The sequence below is a fragment of the Oncorhynchus nerka genome, linkage group LG14 (genome assembly GCF_034236695.1).
Source record: "Oncorhynchus nerka isolate Pitt River linkage group LG14, Oner_Uvic_2.0, whole genome shotgun sequence".
NCBI classification, from domain to species: Eukaryota; Metazoa; Chordata; class Actinopteri; order Salmoniformes; family Salmonidae; genus Oncorhynchus; species Oncorhynchus nerka.
The window spans coordinates 6,359,543-6,387,503 of NC_088409.1; the positions used below are offsets into that span (position 1 = coordinate 6,359,543).

The window sequence follows — 27,961 nt, forward strand, 5'->3', positions numbered from 1 at the left end:
GAGAGTAGTATAGTATTATAGAGTAGTATAGTATTATAGAGAGTAGTATAGTATTATAGAGAGTAGTATAGTATTATAGAGAGTAGTATAGTATTATAGAGAGTAGTATAGTATTATAGAGAGTAGTATAGTATTATAAAGAGTAGTATAGTATTATAGAGTAGTATAGTATTATAAAGAGTATTATAGTATTATAGTATTATAGAGAGTATTATAGAGAGTAGTATAGTATTATAGAGAGTAGTATAGTATTATAGAGTAGTATAGTATTATAAAGAGTAGTATAGTATTATAAAGAGTAGTATAGTATTATAGAGTAGTATAGTATTATAAAGAGTAGTATAGTATTATAGAGAGTAGTATAGTATTATAGAGAGTATTATAGTATTATAGAGAGTAGTATAGTATTATAAAGAGTATTATAGTATTATAGAGAGTATTATAGTATTATAGAGAGTAGTATAGTATTATAGATAGTATTACAGTATTATAGAGAGTAGTATAGTATTATAGATAGTATTACAGTATTATAGAGAGTATTATAGTATTATAAAGAGTAGTATAGTATTATAGAGAGTAGTATAGTATTATAGAGAGTATTATAGTATTATAGAGAGTAGTATAGTATTATAAAGAGTATTATAGTATTATAGAGAGTATTATAGTATTATAGAGAGTAGTATAGTATTATAGATAGTACTACAGTATTATAGAGAGTATTATAGTATTATAGAGATAGTATAGTATTATAAAAAGAGTATTATAGTATTATAGAGAGTATTATAGTATTATAGATAGTATAGTATTATAGATAGTATTACAGTATTATAGAGAGTAGTATAGTATTATAGATAGTATTACAGTATTATAGAGAGTATTATAGTATTATAAAGAGTAGTATAGTATTATAGAGAGTATTATAGTATTATAGAGAGTAGTATAGTATTATAAAGAGTATTATAGTATTATAGAGAGTATTATAGTATTATAGAGAGTAGTATAGTATTATAGATATTATCATATTATTATAGATATTATCATAGTATTATAGATAGTATTACAGTATTATAGATAGTATTACAGTATTATAGATAGTATTACAGTATTATAGATAGTATTACAGTATTATAGATATTATCATAGTATTACAGTATTATAGATAGTATTATAGTATTATAGATAGTATTACAGTATTATAGATAGTATTACAGTATTATAGATAGTATTACAGTATTGTAGATAGTATTACAGTATTATAGATAGTATCATAGTATTATAGATACTATCATAGTATTATAGATAGTATTACAGTATTGTAGATATTATCATATTATTATAGATATTATCATAGTATTATAGATAGTATTACAGTATTATAGATAGTATTACAGTATTATAGATAGTATTACAGTATTATAGATAGTATTACAGTATTATAGATAGTATTACAGTATTATAGATAGTATCATAGTATTATAGATACTATCATAGTATTATAGGAATGTATAAAGGATGTAGAAGCCATTTCCCACCCAAAAACAGCAGCAAAGTTCTCACCTGTATCTATAGTAGGACACCAGCATCCTCTCTCTGACCTCCCCCTCCATCTTCTGGTCAATAACCAACAGCATGACTCCATAGAGATACAGCGCCTCACACTGGTTAACAAGGAGACAAACAGCACATGGTAGGACTAACATACCTTCAGGACCTGACACTGGTTAACAAGGAGACAAACAGCACATGGTAGGACTAACATACCTTCAGGACATACAGGACCTCACACTGGTTAACAAGGAGACAAACAGCACATGGTAGGACTAACATACCTTCAGGACATACAGGACCTCACACTGGTTAACAAGGAGACAAACAGCACATGGTAGGACTAACATACCTTCAGGACATACAGGACCTCACACTGGTTAACAAGGAGACAAACAGCACATGGTAGGACTAACATACCTTCGGGACATCGCCAAACATACAGGGACGATTTTCCTAAATGTATATAAGTTGATCATAGAGCTACGAAGCTTCCAGGGAACACGCCCGCCCCGGGGGCCCTTCTACAAAATCTAAGTAATTACAAGAGATTGGGGCGGCAGGGTAGCCTAGTGGTTAGAGGGGGGCGGCAGGGTAGCCTAGTGGTTAGAGGGGGCGGCAGGGTAGCCTAGTGGTTAGAGGGGGAGGCAGGGTAGCCTAGTGGTTAGAGGGGGCGGCAGGGTAGCCTAGTGGTTAGAGGGGGAGGCAGGGTAGCCTAGTGGTTAGAGGGGGCGGCAGGGTAGCCTAGTGGTTAGAGGGGGTAGGCAGGTGGTTAGAGCGTTGGACTAGTAACCGAAAGGTTGCAAGATCGAATCTCCCCAACTGACGAGGTAAAAAAATCTGTCGTTCTGCCCCTGAACAAGGCAGTTAACCGTCATTGAAAATACGAATTTGTTCTTAACTGACTTGACGAGTAAAATAAAAATGTAAATAAATGTTGTTGTTGTTTTTACCAGGAGCTGTTTTCCATCCTCATTCAGCAGCACCGTCTCCAGGGTCTGTTGAATGTAAACTCCTTCATACAGGTCATCCAGATACCTGGAGAGAAGAACAGCTGATTAGATAAAGCATGGTGAGGAGACAGAACAGCTGATTAGATAAAGCATGGTGAGGAGACAGAGACAGAACAGCTGATTAGATAAAGCATGGTGAGGAGACAGAGACAGAACAGCTGATTAGATAAAGCATGGTGAGGAGACAGAACAGCTGACTAGATAAAGCATGGTGAGGAGACAGAACAGCTGACTAGATAAAGCATGGTGAGGAGACAGAACAGCTGATTAGATAAAGCATGGTGAGGAGACAGAGACAGAACAGCTGATTAGATAAAGCATGGTGAGGAGACAGAGACAGAACAGCTGATTAGATAAAGCATGGTGAGGAGACAGAACAGCTGACTAGATAAAGCATGGTGAGGAGACAGAGACAGAACAGCTGACTAGATAAAGCATGGTGAGGAGACAGAACAGCTGATTAGATAAAGCATGGTGAGGAGACAGAGACAGAACAGCTGACTAGATAAAGCATGGTGAGGAGACAGAACAGCTGACTAGATAAAGCATGGTGAGGAGACAGAGACAGAACAGCTGACTAGATAAAGCATGGTGAGGAGACAGAACAGCTGATTAGATAAAGCATGGTGAGGAGACAGAACAGCTGATTAGATAAAGCATGGTGAGGAGACAGAGACAGAACAGCTGATTAGATAAAGCATGGTGAGGAGACAGAACAGCTGACTAGATAAAGCATGGTGAGGAGACAGAGACAGAACAGCTGACTAGATAAAGCATGGTGAGGAGACAGAACAGCTGACTAGATAAAGCATGGTGAGGAGACAGAACAGCTGACTAGATAAAGCATGGTGAGGAGACAGAGACAGAACAGCTGATTAGATAAAGCATGGTGAGGAGACAGAACAGCTGACTAGATAAAGCATGGTGAGGAGACAGAACAGCTGACTAGATAAAGCATGGTGAGGAGACAGAACAGCTGATTAGATAAAGCATGGTGAGGAGACAGAACAGCTGATTAGATAAAGCATGGTGAGGAGACAGAACAGCTGATTAGATAAAGCATGGTGAGGAGACAGAACAGCTGACTAGATAAAGCATGGTGAGGAGACAGAGACAGAACAGCTGATTAGATAAAGCATGGTGAGGAGACAGAGACAGAACAGCTGACTAGATAAAGCATGGTGAGGAGACAGAGACAGAACAGCTGACTAGATAAAGCATGGTGAGGAGACAGAACAGCTGATTAGATAAAGCATGGTGAGGAGACAGAGACAGAACAGCTGACTAGATAAAGCATGGTGAGGAGACAGAACAGCTGATTAGATAAAGCATGGTGAGGAGACAGAGACAGAACAGCTGACTAGATAAAGCATGGTGAGGAGACAGAGACAGCTGATTAGATAAAGCATGGTGAGGAGACAGAACAGCTGATTAGATAAAGCATGGTGAGGAGACAGAACAGCTGACTAGATAAAGCATGGTGAGGAGACAGAGACAGAACAGCTGATTAGATAAAGCATGGTGAGGAGACAGAGACAGAACAGCTGACTAGATAAAGCATGGTGAGGAGACAGAACAGCTGACTAGATAAAGCATGGTGAGGAGACAGAGACAGAACAGCTGATTAGATAAAGCATGGTGAGGAGACAGAGACAGAACAGCTGACTAGATAAAGCATGGTGAGGAGACAGAACAGCTGACTAGATAAAGCATGGTGAGGAGACAGAACAGCTGATTAGATAAAGCATGGTGAGGAGACAGAACAGCTGATTAGATAAAGCATGGTGAGGAGACAGAGACAGAACAGCTGACTAGATAAAGCATGGTGAGGAGACAGAACAGCTGACTAGATAAAGCATGGTGAGGAGACAGAACAGCTGACTAGATAAAGCATGGTGAGGAGACAGAACAGCTGATTAGATAAAGCATGGTGAGGAGACAGAGACAGAACAGCTGACTAGATAAAGCATGGTGAGGAGACAGAACAGCTGATTAGATAAAGCATGGTGAGGAGACAGAGACAGAACAGCTGATTAGATAAAGCATGGTGAGGAGACAGAACAGCTGATTAGATAAAGCATGGTGAGGAGACAGAGACAGAACAGCTGACTAGATAAAGCATGGTGAGGAGACAGAACAGCTGATTAGATAAAGCATGGTGAGGAGACAGAGACAGAACAGCTGACTAGATAAAGCATGGTGAGGAGACAGAACAGCTGACTAGATAAAGCATGGTGAGGAGACAGAACAGCTGATTAGATAAAGCATGGTGAGGAGACAGAGACAGAACAGCTGATTAGATAAAGCATGGTGAGGAGACAGAGACAGAACAGCTGATTAGATAAAGCATGGTGAGGAGACAGAACAGCTGATTAGATAAAGCATGGTGAGGAGACAGAACAGCTGACTAGATAAAGCATGGTGAGGAGACAAAACAGCTGACTAGATAAAGCATGGTGAGGAGACAGAACAGCTGATTAGATAAAGCATGGTGAGGAGACAGAGACAGAACAGCTGACTAGATAAAGCATGGTGAGGAGACAGAACAGCTGACTAGATAAAGCATGGTGAGGAGACAGAGACAGAACAGCTGACTAGATAAAGCATGGTGAGGAGACAGAGACAGAACAGCTGATTAGATAAAGCATGGTGAGGAGACAGAACAGCTGATTAGATAAAGCATGGTGAGGAGACAGAACAGCTGACTAGATAAAGCATGGTGAGGAGACAGAGACAGCTGACTAGATAAAGCATGGTGAGGAGACAGAGACAGAACAGCTGACTAGATAAAGCATGGTGAGGAGACAGAACAGCTGACTAGATAAAGCATGGTGAGGAGACAGAACAGCTGATTAGATAAAGCATGGTGAGGAGACAGAACAGCTGACTAGATAAAGCATGGTGAGGAGACAGAACAGCTGATTAGATAAAGCATGGTGAGGAGACAGAACAGCTGACTAGATAAAGCATGGTGAGGAGACAGAACAGCTGATTAGATAAAGCATGGTGAGGAGACAGAACAGCTGATTAGATAAAGCATGGTGAGGAGACAGAGACAGAACAGCTGATTAGATAAAGCATGGTGAGGAGACAGAGACAGAACAGCTGATTAGATAAAGCATGGTGAGGAGACAAAACAGCTGACTAGATAAAGCATGGTGAGGAGACAGAGACAGAACAGCTGACTAGATAAAGCATGGTGAGGAGACAGAACAGCTGATTAGATAAAGCATGGTGAGGAGACAAAACAGCTGACTAGATAAAGCATGGTGAGGAGACAGAGACAGAACAGCTGACTAGATAAAGCATGGTGAGGAGACAGAACAGCTGATTAGATAAAGCATGGTGAGGAGACAGAGACAGAACAGCTTACTAGATAAAGCATGGTGAGGAGACAGAACAGCTGATTAGATAAAGCATGGTGAGGAGACAGAACAGCTGACTAGATAAAGCATGGTGAGGAGACAGAGACAGAACAGCTGACTAGATAAAGCATGGTGAGGAGACAAAACAGCTGACTAGATAAAGCATGGTGAGGAGACAGAGACAGAACAGCTGATTAGATAAAGCATGGTGAGGAGACAGAGACAGAACAGCTGACTAGATAAAGCATGGTGAGGAGACAGAGACAGAACAGCTGACTAGATAAAGCATGGTGAGGAGACAAAACAGCTGACTAGATAAAGCATGGTGAGGAGACAGAACAGCTGACTAGATAAAGCATGGTGAGGAGACAGAACAGCTGATTAGATAAAGCATGGTGAGGAGACAGAGACAGAACAGCTGACTAGATAAAGCATGGTGAGGAGACAGAACAGCTGATTAGATAAAGCATGGTGAGGAGACAGAACAGCTGACTAGATAAAGCATGGTGAGGAGACAAAACAGCTGACTAGATAAAGCATGGTGAGGAGACAGAGACAGAACAGCTGATTAGATAAAGCATGGTGAGGAGACAGAGACAGAACAGCTGATTAGATAAAGCATGGTGAGGAGACAGAACAGCTGACTAGATAAAGCATGGTGAGGAGACAGAGACAGAACAGCTGATTAGATAAAGCATGGTGAGGAGACAGAGACAGAACAGCTGACTAGATAAAGCATGGTGAGGAGACAGAGATATAACAGCTGACTAGATAAAGCATGGTGAGGAGACAGAACAGCTGATTAGATAAAGCATGGTGAGGAGACAGAGACAGAACAGCTGATTAGATAAAGCATGGTGAGGAGACAGAACAGCTGACTAGATAAAGCATGGTGAGGAGACAGAACAGCTGATTAGATAAAGCATGGTGAGGAGACAGAACAGCTGATTAGATAAAGCATGGTGAGGAGACAGAACAGCTGACTAGATAAAGCATGGTGAGGAGACAGAACAGCTGATTAGATAAAGCATGGTGAGGAGACAGAGACAGAACAGCTGATTAGATAAAGCATGGTGAGGAGACAGAGACAGAACAGCTGATTAGATAAAGCATGGTGAGGAGAGAACAGCTGATTAGATAAAGCATGGTGAGGAGACAGAACAGCTGACTAGATAAAGCATGGTGAGGAGACAGAGACAGAACAGCTGACTAGATAAAGCATGGTGAGGAGACAGAGACAGAACAGCTGATTAGATAAAGCATGGTGAGGAGACAGAACAGCTGACTAGATAAAGCATGGTGAGGAGACAGAGACAGAACAGCTGACTAGATAAAGCATGGTGAGGAGACAGAACAGCTGATTAGATAAAGCATGGTGAGGAGACAGAACAGCTGACTAGATAAAGCATGGTGAGGAGACAGAACAGCTGACTAGATAAAGCATGGTGAGGAGACAGAGACAGAACAGCTGATTAGATAAAGCATGGTGAGGAGACAGAGACAGAACAGCTGATTAGATAAAGCATGGTGAGGAGACAGAGACAGAACAGCTGATTAGATAAAGCATGGTGAGGAGACAGAACAGCTGACTAGATAAAGCATGGTGAGGAGACAGAGACAGAACAGCTGATTAGATAAAGCATGGTGAGGAGACAGAGACAGAACAGCTGACTAGATAAAGCATGGTGAGGAGACAGAACAGCTGACTAGATAAAGCATGGTGAGGAGACAGAACAGCTGATTAGATAAAGCATGGTGAGGAGACAGAACAGCTGATTAGATAAAGCATGGTGAGGAGACAGAACAGCTGACTAGATAAAGCATGGTGAGGAGACAGAACAGCTGACTAGATAAAGCATGGTGAGGAGACAGAGACAGAACAGCTGATTAGATAAAGCATGGTGAGGAGACAGAACAGCTGACTAGATAAAGCATGGTGAGGAGACAGAACAGCTGATTAGATAAAGCATGGTGAGGAGACAGAACAGCTGACTAGATAAAGCATGGTGAGGAGACAGAACAGCTGACTAGATAAAGCATGGTGAGGAGACAGAGACAGAACAGCTGACTAGATAAAGCATGGTGAGGAGACAGAGACAGAACAGCTTACTAGATAAAGCATGGTGAGGAGACAGAGACAGCTGACTAGATAAAGCATGGTGAGGAGACAGAACAGCTGACTAGATAAAGCATGGTGAGGAGACAGAGACAGAACAGCTGATTAGATAAAGCATGGTGAGGAGACAGAACAGCTGACTAGATAAAGCATGGTGAGGAGACAGAACAGCTGACTAGATAAAGCATGGTGAGGAGACAGAACAGCTGATTAGATAAAGCATGGTGAGGAGACAGAGACAGAACAGCTGACTAGATAAAGCATGGTGAGGAGACAGAACAGCTGATTAGATAAAGCATGGTGAGGAGACAGAGACAGAACAGCTGATTAGATAAAGCATGGTGAGGAGACAGAGACAGAACAGCTGACTAGATAAAGCATGGTGAGGAGACAGAGACAGAACAGCTGACTAGATAAAGCATGGTGAGGAGACAGAACAGCTGACTAGATAAAGCATGGTGAGGAGACAGAACAGCTGACTAGATAAAGCATGGTGAGGAGACAGAACAGCTGATTAGATAAAGCATGGTGAGGAGACAGAGACAGAACAGCTGACTAGATAAAGCATGGTGAGGAGACAGAACAGCTGATTAGATAAAGCATGGTGAGGAGACAGAGACAGAACAGCTGATTAGATAAAGCATGGTGAGGAGACAGAGACAGAACAGCTGACTAGATAAAGCATGGTGAGGAGACAGAACAGCTGACTAGATAAAGCATGGTGAGGAGACAGAACAGCTGATTAGATAAAGCATGGTGAGGAGACAGAACAGCTGATTAGATAAAGCATGGTGAGGAGACAGAACAGCTGATTAGATAAAGCATGGTGAGGAGACAGAACAGCTGATTAGATAAAGCATGGTGAGGAGACAGAACAGCTGACTAGATAAAGCATGGTGAGGAGACAGAGACAGAACAGCTGATTAGATAAAGCATGGTGAGGAGACAGAACAGCTGACTAGATAAAGCATGGTGAGGAGACAGAGACAGAACAGCTGACTAGATAAAGCATGGTGAGGAGACAGAACAGCTGACTAGATAAAGCATGGTGAGGAGACAGAACAGCTGACTAGATAAAGCATGGTGAGGAGACAGAGACAGAACAGCTGACTAGATAAAGCATGGTGAGGAGACAGAGACAGAACAGCTGATTAGATAAAGCATGGTGAGGAGACAGAACAGCTGATTAGATAAAGCATGGTGAGGAGACAGAACAGCTGACTAGATAAAGCATGGTGAGGAGACAGAACAGCTGATTAGATAAAGCATGGTGAGGAGACAGAGACAGAACAGCTGACTAGATAAAGCATGGTGAGGAGACAGAGACAGAACAGCTGACTAGATAAAGCATGGTGAGGAGACAGAACAGCTGACTAGATAAAGCATGGTGAGGAGACAGAGACAGAACAGCTGACTAGATAAAGCATGGTGAGGAGACAGAACAGCTGACTAGATAAAGCATGGTGAGGAGACAGAGACAGAACAGCTGATTAGATAAAGCATGGTGAGGAGACAGAGACAGAACAGCTGATTAGATAAAGCATGGTGAGGAGACAGAACAGCTGATTAGATAAAGCATGGTGAGGAGACAGAACAGCTGATTAGATAAAGCATGGTGAGGAGACAGAGACAGAACAGCTGACTAGATAAAGCATGGTGAGGAGACAGAACAGCTGACAGATAAAGCATGGTGAGCAGAACAGCTGACTAGATAAAGCATGGTGAGGAGACAGAACAGCTGACTAGATAAAGCATGGTGAGGAGACAGAACAGAACAGCTGATTAGATAAAGCATGGTGAGGAGACAGAACAGCTGATTAGATAAAGCATGGTGAGGAGACAGAACAGCTGACTAGATAAAGCATGGTGAGGAGACAGAACAGCTGACTAGATAAAGCATGGTGAGGAGACAGAACAGCTGACTAGATAAAGCATGGTGAGGAGACAGAGACAGAACAGCTGATTAGATAAAGCATGGTGAGGAGACAGAACAGAACAGCTGACTAGATAAAGCATGGTGAGGAGACAGAAACAGCTGACTAGATAAAGCATGGTGAGGAGACAGAGACAGAACAGCTGACTAGATAAAGCATGGTGAGGAGACAGAGACAGAACAGCTGATTAGATAAAGCATGGTGAGGAGACAGAGACAGAACAGCTGATTGGTGAGAGACAGAACAGCTGATAAAAAGCATGGTGAGGAGACAGAGACAGAACAGCTGATTAGATAAAGCATGGTGAGGAGACAGAGACAGAACAGCTGATTAGATAAAGCATGGTGAGGAGACAGAACAGCTGACTAGATAAAGCATGGTGAGGAGACAGAACAGAACAGCTGACTAGATAAAGCATGGTGAGGAGACAGAACAGAACAGCTGACTAGATAAAGCATGGTGAGGAGACAGAGAGCAGATAAAGCATGGTGAGACAGAGACAGAACAGCTGACTAGATAAAGCATGGTGAGGAGACAGAACAGCTGACTAGATAAAGCATGGTGAGGAGAGACAGAACAGCTGACAGAAAAGCATGGTGAGGAGACAGCTGACTAGATAAAGCATGGTGAGGAGACAGAGACAGAACAGCTGACTAGATAAAGCATGGTGAGGAGACAGAGACAGAACAGCTGACTAGATAAAGCATGGTGAGGAGACAGAACAGCTGATTAGATAAAGCAGAACAGCTGACTAGATAAAGCATGGTGAGAGACAGAACAGCTGACTAGATAAAGCATGGTGAGGAGACAGAGACAGAACAGCTGACTAGATAAAGCATGGTGAGAACAGCTGAGACAGAGACAGAACAGCTGACTAGATAAAGCATGGTGAGGAGACAGAGACAGAACAGCTGACTAGATAAAGCATGGTGAGACAGAGAGAACAGAGACAGAACAGCTGATTAGATAAAGCATGGTGAGGAGACAGAGACAGAACAGCTGAACATGGTGAGGAGACAGAACAGCTGACTAGATAAAGCATGGTGAGGAGACAGAGACAGAACAGCTGAACAGCTAGATAAAGCATGGTGAGGAGACAGAGACAGAACAGCTGACTAGATAAAGCATGGTGAGGAGACAGAACAGCTGATTAGATAAAGCATGAGGAGACAGAACAGCTGACTAGATAAAGCATGGTGAGGAGACAGAGACAGAACAGCTGACTAGATAAAGCATGGTGAGGAGACAGAGACAGAACAGCTGATTAAAGATAAAGCATGACTAGATAAAGCAGGTGAGAGACAGAACAGCTGACTAGATAAAGCATGACTAGATAAAGAGGAGACAGAACAGAACAGCTGACTAGATAAAGCATGGTGAGGAGACAGAGACAGAACAGCTGACTAGATAAAGCATGGTGAGGAGAGACATGAACAGCTGATTAGATAAAGCATGGTGAGGAGACAGAACAGAACAGCTGATTAGATAAAGCAGAGGAGACAGAGACAGAACAGCTAGATAAAGCATGGTGAGGAGACAGAACAGCTGATTAGATAAAGCATGGTGAGGAGACAGAACAGCTGACTAGATAAAGATGGTGAAGAGCAGAACAGCTGACTAGATAAAGGGTGAGGAGACAGAACAGAACAGATAAAGCTGAGGAGACAGAACAGATAAAAAGCATGGTGAGGAGACAGAACAGCTGACTAGATAAAGCATGGTGAGGAGACAGAGACAGAACAGCTGACTAGATAAAGCATGGTGAGAGGAGACAGAACAGCTGACTAGATAAAGCATGGTGAGGAGAACCAGAGACAGAACAGCTGATTAGATAAAGCATGGTGAGAGACAGAGACAGAACAGCTGACTAGATAAAGCATGGTGAGAGACAGAAACAGAGATAAAGCAGAGACAGAACAGCTGACTAGATAAAGCATAAGACAGAACAGAACTGACTAGATAAAGATGGTGAGAGACAGAGACAGAACAGCTGATTAGATAAAGCATGGTGAGGAGACAGAGACAGAACAGCTGACTAGATAAAGCATGGTGAGGAGACAGAGACAGAACAGCTGACTAGATAAAGCATGGTGAGGAGACAGAACAGCTGATTAGATAAAGCATGGTGAGGAGACAGAGACAGAACAGCTGACTAGATAAAGCATGGTGAGGAGACAGAACAGCTGACTAGATAAAGCATGGTGAGGAGACAGAACAGCTGATTAGATAAAGCATGGTGAGGAGACAGAACAGCTGACAGAACAGAGACAGAACAGCTAGATAAAGCATGGTGAGGAGACAGAGACAGAACAGCTGACTAGATAAAGCATGGTGAGGAGACAGAACAGAACAGCTGATTAGATAAAGCATGGTGAGGAGACAGAACAGCTGATTAGATAAAGCATGGTGAGGAGACAGAGACAGAACAGCTGATTAGATAAAGCATGGTGAGGAGACAGAACAGAACAGCTGACTAGATAAAGCATGGTGAGGAGACAGAACAGAACAGCTGACTAGATAAAGCATGGTGAGGAGACAGAACAGCTGATTAGATAAAGCATGGTGAGGAGACAGAGACAGAACAGCTGAGATAAAGCATGGTGAGGAGACAGAACAGCTGATTAGATAAAGCATGGTGAGGAGACAGAACAGAACAGCTGACTAGATAAAGCATGGTGAGGAGACAGAGACAGAACAGCTGACTAGATAAAGCATGGTGAGGAGACAGAGACAGAACAGCTGATAAGATAAAGCATGGTGAGGAGACAGAGACAGAACAGCTGATTAGATAAAGCATGGTGAGGAGACAGAACAGAACAGCTGACTAGATAAAGCATGGTGAGGAGACAGAACAGCTGATTAGATAAAGCATGGTGAGGAGACAGAGACAGAACAGCTGACTAGATAAAGCATGGTGAGGAGACAGAGACAGAACAGCTGACTAGATAAAGCATGGTGAGGAGACAGAACAGCAGCTGACTAGATAAAGCATGGTGAGGAGACAGAGACAGAACAGCTGACTAGATAAAGCATGGTGAGGAGACAGAGACAGAACAGCTGATTAGATAAAGCATGGTGAGGAGACAGAGACAGAACAGCTGACTAGATAAAGCATGGTGAGGAGACAGAGACAGAACAGCTGACTAGATAAAGCATGGTGAGGAGACAGAACAGCTGATTAGATAAAGCATGGTGAGGAGACAGAGACAGAACAGCTGACTAGATAAAGCATGGTGAGGAGACAGAGACAGAACAGCTGATTAGATAAAGCATGGTGAGGAGACAGAGACAGAACAGCTGACTAGATAAAGCATGGTGAGGAGACAGAACAGCTGATTAGATAAAGCATGGTGAGGAGACAGAGACAGAACAGCTGATTAGATAAAGCATGGTGAGGAGACAGAGACAGAACAGCTGACTAGATAAAGCATGGTGAGGAGACAGAACAGCTGATTAGATAAAGCATGGTGAGGAGACAGAACAGCTGATTAGATAAAGCATGGTGAGAACAGAACAGCTGACTAGATAAAGCATGGTGAGGAGACAGAACAGCTGATTAGATAAAGCATGGTGAGGAGACAGAACAGCTGATTAGATAAAGCATGGTGAGAGACAGAGACAGAACAGCTGACTAGATAAAGCATGGTGAGGAGACAGAACAGCTGATTAGATAAAGCATGGTGAGGAGACAGAGACAGAACAGCTGACTAGATAAAGCATGGTGAGGAGACAGAACAGCTGACTAGATAAAGCATGGTGAGGAGACAGAGACAGAACAGCTGACTAGATAAAGCATGGTGAGGAGACAGAACAGCTGATTAGATAAAGCATGGTGAGGAGACAGAGACAGAACAGCTGACTAGATAAAGCATGGTGAGGAGACAGAACAGCTGATTAGATAAAGCATGGTGAGGAGACAGAGACAGAACAGCTGACTAGATAAAGCATGGTGAGGAGACAGAACAGCTGACTAGATAAAGCATGGTGAGGAGACAGAACAGCTGATTAGATAAAGCATGGTGAGGAGACAGAGACAGAACAGCTGACTAGATAAAGCATGGTGAGGAGACAGAACAGCTGATTAGATAAAGCATGGTGAGGAGACAGAGACAGAACAGCTGATTAGATAAAGCATGGTGAGGAGACAGAGACAGAACAGCTGATTAGATAAAGCATGGTGAGGAGACAGAGACAGAACAGCTGACTACATAAAGCATGGTGAGGAGACAGAACAGCTGATTAGATAAAGCATGGTGAGGAGACAGAACAGCTGATTAGATAAAGCATGGTGAGGAGACAGACAGCTGACTAGATAAAGCATGGTGAGGAGACAGAGACAGAACAGCTGACTAGATAAAGCATGGTGAGGAGACAGAACAGCTGATTAGATAAAGCATGGTGAGGAGACAGAGACAGAACAGCTGACTAGATAAAGCATGGTGAGGAGACAGAACAGCTGATTAGATAAAGCATGGTGAGGAGACAGAACAGAACAGCTGATTAGATAAAGCATGGTGAGGAGACAGAACAGAACAGCTGACTAGATAAAGCATGGTGAGGAGACAGAACAGCTGATTAGATAAAGCATGGTGAGGAGACAGAACAGCTGATTAGATAAAGCATGGTGAGGAGACAGAACAGCTGATTAGATAAAGCATGGTGAGGAGACAGAACAGCTGATTAGATAAAGCATGGTGAGGAGAGACAGAGACAGACAGACAGACAGACAGGTAATTCTGTATGACAGACAGACAGACAGACAGACAGACAGACACCCTGGTGGATATCGTAAGGAGGTAGGTAATTCTGTATGACAGACAGACAGAGACAGACAGACAGACAGGTAATTCTGTATGACAGACAGACAGACAGGTAATTCTGTATGACAGACAGAGACAGACAGACAGACAGACAGACAGGTAATTCTGTATGACAGACAGACAGACAGGTAATTCTGTATGACAGACAGACAGACAGACAGGTAATTCTGTATGACAGACAGACAGACAGGTAATTCTGTATGACAGACAGAGACAGACAGACAGACAGGTAATTCTGTATGACAGACAGACAGACAGACAGGTAATTCTGTATGACAGACAGACAGGTAATTCTGTATGACAGACAGACAGACAGACAGACAGACAGACAGACAGACAGACAGGTAATTCTGTATGACAGACAGACAGACAGGTAATTCTGTATGACAGACAGACAGACAGACAGGTAATTCTGTATGACAGACAGACAGGTAATTCTGTATGACAGACAGACAGACAGACAGACAGGTAATTCTGTATGACAGACAGACAGACAGGTAATTCTGTATGACATACAGACAGACAGGTAATTCTGTATGACAGACAGACAGACAGGTAATTCTGTATGACAGACAGAGACAGACAGACAGGTAATTCTGTATGACAGACAGACAGACAGACAGACAGACAGACAGACAGACAGACAGACAGACAGACAGACAGACAGACAGACAGGTAATTCTGTATGACAGACAGACAGACAGACAGACAGACAGACAGACAGACAGACAGACAGACAGACAGACAGACAGACAGACAGACAGTAATTCTGTTTGACCTGATTAGATCGACGATGTACTTGTGGACACTTTCAAACGCCAGGTAGAATCGTGAGAGTATCTCCAGGTTGTTCTCCCGAAACTCATCGTCCAGATCCTGCAGATCTGGTTTGGCTTCTAGCTTACTGTCGTAGTACTCTGGACCCTGGAAGGCAACGGGGAGAAAGGGTTACTCATGTCTTATCCCTGTTCTTCATCCATCATCATCATCATCATGATAACTGGAATGAACTGTCGTAGTACTCTGGACCCTGGAAGGCAACGGGGAGAAAGGGTTATTCATGTCTTATCCCTGTTCTTCATCATCATCATCATCATCATCATGATAACTGGAATGACTGTCGTAGTACTCTGGACCCTGGAAGGCACCGGGAGAATATAAAGGGTTACTCATGTATTATCCCTGTTCTTCATCCATCATCATCATCATCATCATTATCCCTGTTCTTCATCCATCATCATCATGATAACTGGAATGACTGTCGTAGTACTCTGGACCCTGGAAGGCACCGGGAGAATATAAAGGGTTACTCATGTCTTATCCCTGTTCTTCATCATCATCATCATCAACATTATCCCTGTTCTTCATCATCATCATCATGATAACTGGAATGACTGTCGTAGTACTCTGGACCCTGGAAGGCACCGGGGAGAATATAAAGGGTTACTCATGTCTTATCCCTGTTCTTCATCATCATCATCATGATAACTGGAATGACTGTCGTAGTACTCTGGACCCTGGAAGGCACCGGGGAGAATATAAAGGGTTACTCATGTATTATCCCTGTTCTTCATCCATCATCATCATCATCATGATAACTGGAATGACTGTCGTAGTACTCTGGACCCTGGAAGGCACCGGGGAGAATATAAAGGGTTACTCATGTCTTATCCCTGTTCTTCATCATCATCATCATCATGATAACTGGAATGACTGTCGTAGTACTCTGGACCCTGGAAGGCACCGGGGAGAATATAAAGGGTTACTCATGGACATAACATTATCCCTGTTCTTCATCATCACCATCATCATCATCATGCCTTTGCCGTTCTGTACCATCTCTCATTCATATATTTTTTTATGTAAATATTCTTTATCCCTTTACACGTGTGTATAAGGTAGTTGTTGTGAAATTGTTAGGTTACTCGTTGGTTATTACTGCATTGTCGGAACTAGAAGCACAAGCATTTCACTACACTCGCATTAACATCTGCTAACCGTGTGAATGTGACCAAATAACATTAGATTTGATTTGTACTTCATCATCATGCCATAACACATTCCAAACAATCTAGTTCATAGATGACAGGTGGCAATCACATAATTGGAAAGACCTAACCATGACACTGGCGGTGTGCGTGTCCATTACCGAAGGAGGTGCACCCCAAACAATGTCCTTTCACTGTGATCTCATCTCACACTCATTCAACAAGACAACCCTCCTCCCATCTCACCTTGAAGTAGCTGAAGTCACAGATGATGTCTCCGTATTTCTGCTGATCGCTCTTGTCTTTGAGTCTGAAGACAGCAGGGATGAACTCCGAGAGGCGGAGGAGCTCGGCTATGATAGCGTTTCCCCGGGACACGATCCTCAGCACCGCCTGACCACACAGGTTGTTTTCCGCCAGGAAATCCACCATGGCGACGGTCTAAGGTCTACAAGGCACCTCTGCAATTCGGGCTCTGGCCCACTTCTACTCTAGTATTGTGTAAAAAAAAAAGAGACACAGCTGCCACAGGTTAAACCAAGGACTAAAACTGCATCTCTAAATAGTATTCATTTGTATAATGTTAACGAGTTCAGATAGCTACATTAAATAATTGTACATGTAGTTATCACCAGCAGGCTAGTTTGAAGCTAGTGGCCGGAAAGATATTTTGCAACAAGCGGTGAATTCTACCGACCCGAGCGATGACTAGTTTTCAACTTTCTAAATGTTTTACATGCATCATTTCACAACCGTACTCACCTTAAGGTATACACCTATAGGATAGTGTAGTTGCTCGCTAAATGTTGACCGTTTCAAGTTTTTCAATTCAATTCCTGTTTACCATCACATGACAAACCACATGATTCATCTTCCCTGCAGAGTGTTTGTGGACCACTAGGTAGCGACGAAGTCAAGACTAAGAGCAGGGGGCTTTTCTTCTTCGTGTGAATTTTCTGCCGCTTCTTCTTCTTCGTTGCTATTATGGCGGTCCGCAAACAAATATTATAGGTGCATGTCGCCACCTACTATATTGGCTGTGTATCAGCCTACTATTCTGTGGTATGAATTCATTACTTGGTGGAAAAAATTGGCCTACTAACTAACCCTACACCCATTAAAACCTTACCACTATACACTATCTAACTCTGTACCTATACACTATCTAACCCTGTACCTATACTATCTACTAACCCTGTACTAACCCTGTACCTATAGACTATCTACTATCTAACCCTGTACCTATACACTATCTACCATCTAACCCTGTACCTATACACTATCTACCATCTAACCCCTGTACCTATACACTATCTAACCCTGTACATATAGACTATCTACTATCTAACCCTGTACCTATACACTATCTACCATCTAACCCTGTACCTATCTACCATCTAACCCTCTAACACTATCTAACCCTGTACATATAGACTATCTACCCTAACCCTGTACCTATACACTATCTATATAACCCTGTACCTATACACTATCTAACCCTGTACTACCATCTAACCCTGTACCTATACACCCTCCCTCTTCTTCTACCATCTAACCCTGTCCCTCAACATCAGCCTGGGAGGATAAAGGGATAACCCTAGTAACCTCTCTTCTCTAAACTCCTTGCAGATCTTCTACACTAAAATCTCTCTGCTGCTGCAACTACCTCATATATCTTCTGTGGTTTCTGCTCCATCAGCGCAGTACAGTTGATCACCATGGCTACGAACGCAAGAAATCCAACCTTACTTCTGTCCTACTCAGTGGGGGCGTTTCCAGTCGAATCACTCACCCTTGGGCTATTCGCTACTCTCTTCACTGCCTCAGCATAGGAAATGTTCTACCCCATGGCAATCTGAACTCATGGGCAATCTGAACCTGTCTCTCTCTCTCTCTCTCTCTCTCTCTCTCTCTCTCTGTCTCTCTCTCTCTCTCTCTCTCTCAGGGCACTTTGTATTCCCAGCTGCATTGGCAACCCCACAGTGCTTTCTCTATCCCAGCTTTACACTCCTATCCTGCACAGTTCTCACATCTTGGGATCTCCCTTCTTCACACTGCTGCAACACCTCTGAATCCTTGGCACCTAAAGCACCGTAACGGGTTTGGAACATACCGTAGGCCCTCACAGAATAGCAACTATAACCTTACTTCACCTTATCCAACCTGGACTAAAGGGGTAAACGTAACATAGTAAATGTTACTACAGGACGTTCCAATTAGTGTGACATGTTTAAGTTTCGCATATTAACTTGTGGATGTACATATTACATTTCAACTGATATGTTATGAATCACAATTCATACAATATGTTACAAATTTGCAAAAATCATACATGTTCCGATTTCCAATTTGTTGTAACTAATGTTATATAGGTGGCTAGGTAGCTAATCGTTAATGTTAGCTTGGTGGCTAAGGTTAGATAAGCTAGGGGATTAGGGGTTAAGGTTAGGGTTACAGTTGTGGCTGCTTCACATGATGTATTGTTGTCCCTACCTTGCCTTTTGTGCTGTTGTCTGTGCCCAATAATGTTTGTACCATGTTTTGTGCTGCTACCATGTTGTGTTGCTACCATGTTGTTGTCATGTTGTATTGCTACCAAGCTGTGTTGTTGTCTTAGGTCTCTCTTTATGTAGTGTTGTGGTGTCTCTCTTGTCATGATGTGTTTTGTCCTAATTTTTTTTTCAAATTTATCCCACGTTCCCGCAGGAGGCCTTTTGGTAAGAATTAGTTCCTAACTGACATGCCTAGTTAAATAAAATTACAATTAAAATAAAGGGTTAAGGTTAGGAGTTAGTTTAAAGGTTAAGGTTAGGAGTTAGTTTAAAGGTTAAGGTTAGGAGTTCGTTTAAAGGGTTAAGGTTAGGAGTTAGTTTAAAAGGTTAAGGTTAGGAGTTAGTTTAAAGGTTAAGCTTAGGAGTTAGTTTAAAGGTTAAGGTTAGGAGTTAGTTTAAAGGGTTAAGGTTAGGAGTTAGTTTAAAGGGTTAAGGTTAGGAGTTAATTTAAAGGGTTAAGGTTAGGAGTTATTTTAAAGGGTTAAGGTTAGGAGTTAGTTTAAAGGGTTAAGCTTAGGAGTTAGTTTAAAGGGTTAAGGTTAGGAGTTAGTTTAAAGGGTTAAGGTTAGAGGGTTAATGTTAGGAGTTAGTTTAAAGGGTTAAGGTTAGGAGTTAATTTAAAAGGTTAAGGTTAGGAGTTAGTTTAAAAGGTTAAGGTTAGGAGTTAGTTTAAAGGGTTAAGGTTAGGAGTTAGTTTAAAGGGTTAAGGTTAGGGGTTAGTTTAAAGGGTTGAGGTTAGGAGTTAGTTTAAAGGGTTAAGGTTAGGAGTTAGTTTAAAAGGTTAAGGTTAGGAGTTAGTTTAAAGGGTTAAGGTTAGGAGTTAGTTTAAAGGGTTAAGGTTAGGAGTTAGTTTAAAGGGTTAAGGTTAGAGGGTTAAGGTTAGGAGTTAGTTTAAAGGGTTAAGGTTAGGAGTTAGTTTAAAAGGTTAAGGTTAGGAGTTAGTTTAAAAGGTTAAGGTTAGGAGTTAGTTTAAAGGGTTAAGGTTAGGAGTTAGTTTAAAGGGTTAAGGTTAGGAGTTAGTTTAAAGGGTTAAGGTTAGAGGGTTAAGGTTAGGAGTTAGTTTAAAGGGTTAAGGTTAGAGGGTTAAGGTTAGGAGTTAGTTTAAATGGTTAAGGTTAGGAGTTAGTTTAAAAGGTTAAGGTTAGGAGTTAGTTTAAAGGGTTAAGGTTAGGAGTTAGTTTAAAGGGTTAAGGTTAGGAGTTAGTTTAAAAGGTTAAGGTTAGGAGTTAGTTTAAAGGGTTAAGGTTAGGAGTTAGTTTAAAGGGTTAAGGTTAGAGGGTTAAGGTTAGGAGTTAGTTTAAAGGGTTAAGGTTAGGAGTTAGTTTAAAGGGATTAAGGTTAGGAGTTAGTTTAAAAGGTTAAGGTTAGAGTTAGTTTAAAGGGTTAAGGTTAGGAGTTAGTTTATAGGGTTAAGGTTAGTTAGTTTAAAGGGTTAAGGTTAGGAGTTAGTTTAAAGGGTTAAGGTTAGGAGTTAGTTTAAAGGGTTAAGGTTAGGAGTTAGTTTAAAGGGTTAAGGTTAGGAGTTAGTTTATTAAAGGTTAAGGTTAGGAGTTAGTTTAAAAGGTTAAGGTTAGGAGTTAGTTTAAAGGGTTAAGGTTAGGAGTTAGTTTATAGGGTTAAGGTTAGAGTTAGTTTAAAGGGTTAAGGTTAGGAGTTAGTTTAAAGGGTTAAGGTTAGGAGTTAGTTTAAAGGGTTAAGGTTAGGAGTTAGTTTAAAGGGTTAAGGTTAGGAGTTAGTTTAAAGGGTTAAGGTTAGGAGTTAGTTTAAAGGGTTAGGTTAGGAGTTAGTTTAAAGGGTTAAGGTTAGGAGTTAGTTTAAAGGGTTAAGGTTAGGAGTTAGTTTAAAGGGTTAAGGTTAGGAGTTAGTTTAAAAGGTTAAGGTTAGGAGTTAGTTTAAAGGGTTAAGGTTAGGAGTTAGTTTAAAGGGTTAAGGTTAGGAGTTAGTTTAAAGGGTTAAGGTTAGGAGTTAGTTTAAAGGGTTAAGGTTAGGAGTTAGTTTAAAGGGTTAAGGTTAGGAGTTAGTTTAAAGGGTTAAGGTTAGGGTTAGTTTAAAGGGTTAAGGTTAGGAGTTAGTTTAAAGGGTTAGTTAGTTTAAAGGTTAGGAGTTAGTTTAAAGGGTTAAGGTTAGGAGTTAGTTTAAAGGGTTAAGGTTAGGAGTTAGTTTAAAGGGTTAAGGTTAGGAGTTAGTTTAAAGGGTTAAGGTTAGAGGGTTAAGGTTAGGAGTTAGTTTAAAGGGTTAAGGTTAGGAGTTAGTTTAAAAGGTTAAGGTTAGGAGTTAGTTTAAAAGGTTAAGGTTAGGAGTTAGTTTAAAGGGTTAAGGTTAGGAGTTAGTTTAAAGGGTTAAGGTTAGGAGTTAGTTTAAAGGGTTAAGGTTAGAGGGTTAAGGTTAGGAGTTAGTTTAAAGGGTTAAGGTTAGAGGGTTAAGGTTAGGGTTAGTTTAAATGGTTAAGGTTAGGAGTTAGTTTAAAAGGTTAAGGTTAGGAGTTAGTTTAAAGGGTTAAGGTTAGGAGTTAGTTTAAAGGGTTAAGGTTAGGAGTTAGTTTAAAGGGTTAAGGTTAGGTTAGGAGTTAGTTTAAAGGGTTAAGGTTAGAGGGTTAAGGTTAGAAGTTAGTTTAAAGGGTTAAGGTTAGGAGTTAGTTTAAAGGGTTAAGGTTAGGAGTTAGTTTAAAAGGTTAAGGTTAGGAGTTAGTTTAAAGGGTTAAGGTTAGGAGTTAGTTTATAGGGTTAAGGTTACGAGTTAGTTTAAAGGGATAAGGTTAGGGGTTAGTTTAAAGGGTTAAGGTTAGGAGTTAGTCTAAAGGGTTAAGGTTAGGAGTTAGTTTAAAGGGTTAAGGTTAGGAGTTAGTTTATAGGGGTTAAGGGGTTAGGGTTAGTTTAAAGGGTTAAGGTTAGGAGTTAGTTTAAAGGGTTAAGGTTAGGAGTTAGTTTAAAGGGTTAAGGTTAGGAGTTAGTTTAAAGGGTTAAGGTTAGGAGTTAGTTTAAAGGGTTAAGGTTAGGAGTTAGTTTATTAAAGGGATAAGGTTAGGAGTTAGTTTAAAAGGTTAAGGTTAGGAGTTAGTTTAAAGCGTTAAGGTTAGGAGTTAGTTTATTAAAGGGATAAGGTTAGGAGTTAGTTTAAAAGGTTAAGGTTAGGAGTTAGTTTAAAGGGTTAAGGTTAGGAGTTAGTTGATAGGGTTAAGGTTAGGAGTTAGTTTAAAGGGTTAAGGTTAGGAGTTAGTTTAAAGGGTTAAGGTTAGGAGTTAGTTTATTAAAGGGTTAAGGTTAGGAGTTAGTTTAAAGAGTTAAGGTTAGGAGTTAGTTTAAAGGGTTAAGGTTAGGAGTTTGTTTAAAGGGTTAAGGTTAGGAGTTAGTTTAAAGGGTTAAGGTTAGGAGTTAGTTTAAAGGGTTAAGGTTAGGAGTTAGTTTAAAGGGTTGAGGTTAGGAGTTAGTTTAAAGGGTTAAGGTTAGGAGTTAGTTTAAAGGGTTAAGGTTAGAGGGTTAAGGTTAGGAGTTAGTTTAAAGGGTTAAGGTTAGGAGTTAGTTTAAAAGGTTAAGGTTAGAAGTTAGTTTAAAGGTTAAGGTTAGGAGTTAGGAGTTTTTAAAGGGTTAAGGTTAGGAGTTAGTTTAAAGGGTTAAGGTTAGAGGGTTAAGGTTAGGAGTTAGTTTAAAGGGTTAAGGTTAGGAGTTAGTTTAAATGGTTAAGGTTAGGAGTTAGTTTAAAAGGTTAAGGTTAGGAGTTAGTTTAAAGGGTTAAGGTTAGGAGTTAGTTTAAAGGGTTAAGGTTAGGAGTTAGTTTAAAGGGTTAAGGTTAGAGGGGTTAAGGTTAGAAGAGTTTTTAAAGGGTTAGTTTAAAGGTTAGGTTAGTTAGTTTATTAAAGGGATAAGGTTAGGAGTTAGTTTAAAAGGTTAAGGTTAGGAGTTAGTTTAAAGGGTTAAGGTTAGGAGTTAGTTTATAGGGTTAAGGTTACGAGTTAGTTTAAAGGGATAAGGTTAGGGGTTAGTTTAAGTTAGGGTTAAGGTTAGGAGTTAGTCTAAAGGGTTAAGGTTAGGAGTTAGTTTAAAGGGTTAAGGTTAGAGTTAGTTTATAGGGTTAAGGTTAGGGTTAGTTTAAAGGGTTAAGGTTAGGAGTTAGTTTAAAGGGTTAAGGTTAGGAGTTAGTTTAAAGGGTTAAGGTTAGGAGTTAGTTTAAAGGGTTAAGGTTAGGAGTTAGTTTAAAGGGTTAAGGTTAGGAGTTAGTTTATTAAAGGGATAAGGTTAGGAGTTAGTTTAAAAGGTTAAGGTTAGGAGTTAGTTTAAAGCGTTAAGGTTAGGAGTTAGTTTATTAAAGGGATAAGGTTAGGAGTTAGTTTAAAAGGTTAAGGTTAGGAGTTAGTTTAAAGGGTTAAGGTTAGGAGTTAGTTTAAAGGGTTAAGGTTAGGAGTTAGTTTAAAGGGTTAAGGTTAGGAGTTAGTTTATTAAAGGGTTAAGGTTAGGAGTTAGTTTAAAGAGTTAAGGTTAGGAGTTAGTTTAAAGGGTTAAGGTTAGGAGTTAGTTTAAAGGGTTAAGGTTAGGAGTTAGTTTAAAGGGTTAAGGTTAGGAGTTAGTTTAAAGGGTTAAGGTTAGGAGTTAGTTTAAGGTTAAGGGTTGAGGTTAGGAGTTAGTTTAAAGGGTTAAGGTTAGGAGTTAGTTTAAAGGGTTAAGGTTAGAGGGTTAAGGTTAGGAGTTAGTTTAAAGGGTTAAGGTTAGGAGTTAGTTTAAAAGGTTAAGGTTAGGAGTTAGTTTAAAAGGTTAAGGTTAGGAGTTAGTTTAAAGGGTTAAGGTTAGGAGTTAGTTTAAAGGGTTAAGGTTAGGAGTTAGTTTAAAGGGTTAAGGTTAGAGGGTTAAGGTTAGGAGTTAGTTTAAAGGGTTAGTTAGAGGGTTAAGGTTAGGAGTTTAGTTTAAAGGTTAAGGTTAGGAGTTAGTTTAAAGGTTAAGGTTAGAAGTTAGTTTAAAAGGTTAAGGTTAGGAGTTAGTTTAAAAGGGTTAAGGTTAGAGTTAGTTTAAAGGGATAAGGTTAGGGGTTAGTTTAAAGGGTTAAGGTTAGGGTTAGTTAGTTTAAAGGGTTAAGGTTAGGAGTTAGTTTAAAGGGTTAAGGTTAGGAGTTAGTTTATAGGGTTAAGGTTAGGGTTAGTTTAAAGGGTTGGTTAAGGTTTAAAGGAGTTAGTTTAAAGGGTTAAGGTTAGGAGTTAGTTTAAAGGGTTAAGGTTAGGAGTTAGTTTAAAGGTTAAGGTTAGGAGTTAGTTTAAAGGGTTAAGGTTAGGAGTTAGTTTAAAAGTTAAGGTTAGGAGTTAGTTTAAAGGGTTAAGGTTAGGAGTTAGTTTAAAGGGATAAGGTTAGGAGTTAGTTTAAAGGGTTAAGGTTAGGAGTTAGTTTAAAGGGTTAAGGGATTAAGGTTAGGAGTTAGTTTAAAAGGTTAAGGTTAGGAGTTAGTTTAAAGGGTTAAGGTTAGGAGTTAGTTTATTAAAGGGATAAGGTTAGGAGTTAGTTTAAAAGGTTAAGGTTAGGAGTTAGTTTAAAGGGTTAAGGTTAGGAGTTAGTTGATAGGGTTAAGGTTAGGAGTTAGTTTAAAGGGTTAAGGTTAGGAGTTAGTTTAAAGGGTTAAGGTTAGGAGTTAGTTTATTAAAGGGTTAAGGTTAGGAGTTAGTTTAAAGGGTTAAGGTTAGGAGTTAGTTTAAAGGGTTAAGGTTAGGAGTTAGTTTAAAGGGTTAAGGTTAGGAGTTAGTTTAAAGGGTTGAGGTTAGGAGTTAGTTTAAAGGGTTAAGGTTAGGAGTTAGTTTAAAGGGTTAAGGTTAGAGGGTTAAGGTTAGGAGTTAGTTTAAAGGGTTAAGGTTAGGAGTTAGTTTAAAAGGTTAAGGTTAGAAGTTAGTTTAAAAGGTTAAGGTTAGGAGTTAGTTTAAAGGGTTAAGGTTAGGAGTTAGTTTAAAGGGTTAAGGTTAGGAGTTAGTTTAAAGGGTTAAGGTTAGAGGGTTAAGGTTAGGAGTTAGTTTAAAGGGTTAAGGTTAGAGGGTTAAGGTTAGGAGTTAGTTTAAAGGGTTAAGGTTAGGAGTTAGTTTAAAAGGTTAAGGTTAGGAGTTAGTTTAAAGGGTTAAGGTTAGGAGTTAGTTTAAAGGGTTAAGGTTAGGAGTTAGTTTAAAAGGTTAAGGTTAGGAGTTAGTTGAAAGGGTTAAGGTTAGGAGTTAGTTTAAAGGGTTAAGGTTAGGAGTTAGTTTAAAGGGTTAAGGTTAGGAGTTAGTTTAAAGGGTTAAGGTTAGGAGTTAGTTTAAAGGAGGTTAAGGTTAGGAGTTAGTTTAAAAGGTTAAGGTTAGGAGTTAGTTTAAAGGGTTAAGGTTAGGAGTTAGTTTAAAGGGTTAAGGTTAGGAGTTAGTTTAAAGGGTTAAGGTTAGAGGTTAAAGGTTAGGAGTTAGTTTAAATGGTTAAGGTTAGGAGTTAGTTTAAAGGGTTAGGTTAAGGTTAGGAGTTAGTTTAAAGGGTTAAGGTTAGGAGTTAGTTTAAAGGGTTAGGAGTTAGGAGTTAGTTTAAAAGGGTTAAGGTTAGGAGTTAGTTTAAAGGGTTAAGGTTAGGAGTTAGTTTAAAGGGTTAAGGTTAGTTTAAAGGGTTAAGGTTAGGAGTTAGTTTAAAGGGTTAAGGTTAGGAGTTAGTTTATTAAAGGGATAAAGGGTTAAGGTTAGGTTAGGAGTTAGTTTAAAGGTTAAGGTTAGGAGTTAGTTTAAAGGGTTAAGGTTAGGAGTTAGTTTATAGGGTTAAGGTTAGTTTATTAAAGAGTTAGTTTAAAGGATTAAGGTTAGGTTAGGTTTTTAAAGGGTTAAGGTTAGGAGTTAGTTTAAAGGGTTAAGGTTAGGAGTTAGTTTAAAGGGTTAAGGTTAGGAGTTAGTTTATTAAAGGGATAAGGTTAGGTTAGTTAGTTTAAAAGGTTAAGGTTAGGAGTTAGTTTAAAGGGTTAAGGTTAGGAGTTAGTTTATTAAGGGTTAAGGTTAGGGAGTTAGTTTAAAGGGTTAAGGTTAGGGGTTAGTTTAAAGGGTTAAGGTTAGGAGTTAGTTTAAAGGGTTAAGGTTAGGAGTTAGTTTAAAGGGTTAAGGTTAGGAGTTAGTTTATAAAGGGTTAAGGTTAGGGGTTAGTTTAAAGGGTTAAGGTTAGGTTAGTTAGTTTAAAGTTAGTTTAAAAGGTTAAGGTTAGGAGTTAGTTTAAAGGGTTAAGGTTAGGAGTTAGTTTAAAGGGTTAAGGTTAGGAGTTAGTTTAAAGGGTTAAGGTTAGGAGTTAGTTTAAAGGGTTAAGGTTAGGAGTTAGTTTAAAGGGTTAAGGTTAGGAGTTAGTTTAAAGGGTTAAAGGGATAAAGGTTAGGGAGTTAGTTTAAAGGGTTAAGGTTAGGAGTTAGTTTAAAGGGTTAAGGTTAGGAGTTAGTTTAAAGGGTTAAGGTTAGGAGTTAGTTTAAAGGGTTAAGGTTAGGAGTTAGTTTAAAGGGTTAAGGTTAGGAGTTAGTTTAAAGGGTTAAGGTTAGGAGTTAGTTTAAAGGGTTAAGGTTAGGAGTTAGTTTAAAGGGTTAAGGTTAGGAGTTAGTTTAAAGGGTTAAGGTTAGGAGTTAGTTTAAAAGGTTAAGGTTAGGAGTTAGTTTAAAGGGTTAAGGTTAGGAGTTAGTTTAAAGGGTTAAGGTTAGGAGTTAGTTTAAAGGGTTAAGGTTAGAGTTAGTTAAAGGGTTAAGTTTAAAGGGTTAAGGTTAGGGAGTTAGTTTAAAGGGTTAAGGTTAGGAGTTAGTTTAAAAGGGTTAAGGTTTAAAGGAGTTAGTTTAAAAGGTTAAGGTTAGGAGTTAGTTTAAAAGGTTAAGGTTAGGAGTTAGTTTAAAGGGTTAAGGTTAGGAGTTAGTTTAAAGGGTTAAGGTTAGGAGTTAGTTTAAAGGGTTAAGGTTAGAGGGTTAAGGTTAGGAGTTAGTTTAAAGGGTTAAGGTTAGGAGTTAGTTTAAAGGGTTAAGGTTAGGAGTTAGTTTATTAAAGGGTTAAGGTTAGGAGTTAGTTTAAAGAGTTAAGGTTAGGAGTTAGTTTAAAGGGTTAAGGTTAGGAGTTAGTTTAAAGGGTTAAGGTTAGGAGTTAGTTTAAAGGGTTAAGGTTAGGAGTTAGTTTAAAGGGTTAAGGTTAGGAGTTAGTTTAAAGGGTTGAGGTTAGGAGTTAGTTTAAAGGGTTAAGGTTAGGAGTTAGTTTAAAAGGGTTAAGGTTAGGTTAGTTAGTTTAAAGGTTAGGAGTTAGTTTATAGGGTTAAAGGTTAGGAGTTAGTTTAAAGGGTTAAGGTTAGGAGTTAGTTTAAAGGGTTAAGGTTAGGAGTTAGTTTAAAAGGTTAAGGTTAGGAGTTAGTTTAAAAGGTTAAGGTTAGGAGTTAGTTTAAAGGGTTAAGGTTAGGAGTTAGTTTAAAGGGTTAAGGTTAGGAGTTAGTTTAAAGGGTTGAGGTTAGGAGTTAGTTTAAAGGGTTAAGGTTAGGAGTTAGTTTAAAGGTTAAGGTTAGGAGTTAGTTTAAAGGGTTAAGGTTAGGAGTTAGTTTAAAGGGTTAAGGTTAGGAGTTAGTTTAAAGGGTTAAGGTTAGAGGGTTAAGGTTAGGAGTTAGTTTAAAGGGTTAAGGTTAGGAGTTAGTTTAAAGTTAGGTTAAGGTT

General features: G+C 40.0%; 1 protein-coding gene across 1 annotated transcript in view; it reads right to left on the reverse strand.

The window, feature by feature from the left end:
• LOC135575103 (WASH complex subunit 5) overlaps positions 1 to 17,664 on the reverse strand; it is an 89,949-nt gene extending 72,285 nt beyond the window's left edge. Inside the window, exons 1-5 of the mRNA XM_065027301.1 lie at positions 17,544 to 17,664; positions 17,028 to 17,272; positions 15,572 to 15,717; positions 2,499 to 2,583; positions 1,558 to 1,658 (exon numbers count right to left, since the gene is read on the reverse strand). Coding sequence (XP_064883373.1) covers positions 1,558 to 1,658; positions 2,499 to 2,583; positions 15,572 to 15,717; positions 17,028 to 17,213 — 518 coding nt within the window. The 5' untranslated portion in view covers positions 17,214 to 17,272; positions 17,544 to 17,664. The remainder of the gene's footprint in view (positions 1 to 1,557; positions 1,659 to 2,498; positions 2,584 to 15,571; positions 15,718 to 17,027; positions 17,273 to 17,543) is intronic.
• Between the last annotated feature and the right edge of the window lie 10,297 nt (positions 17,665 to 27,961).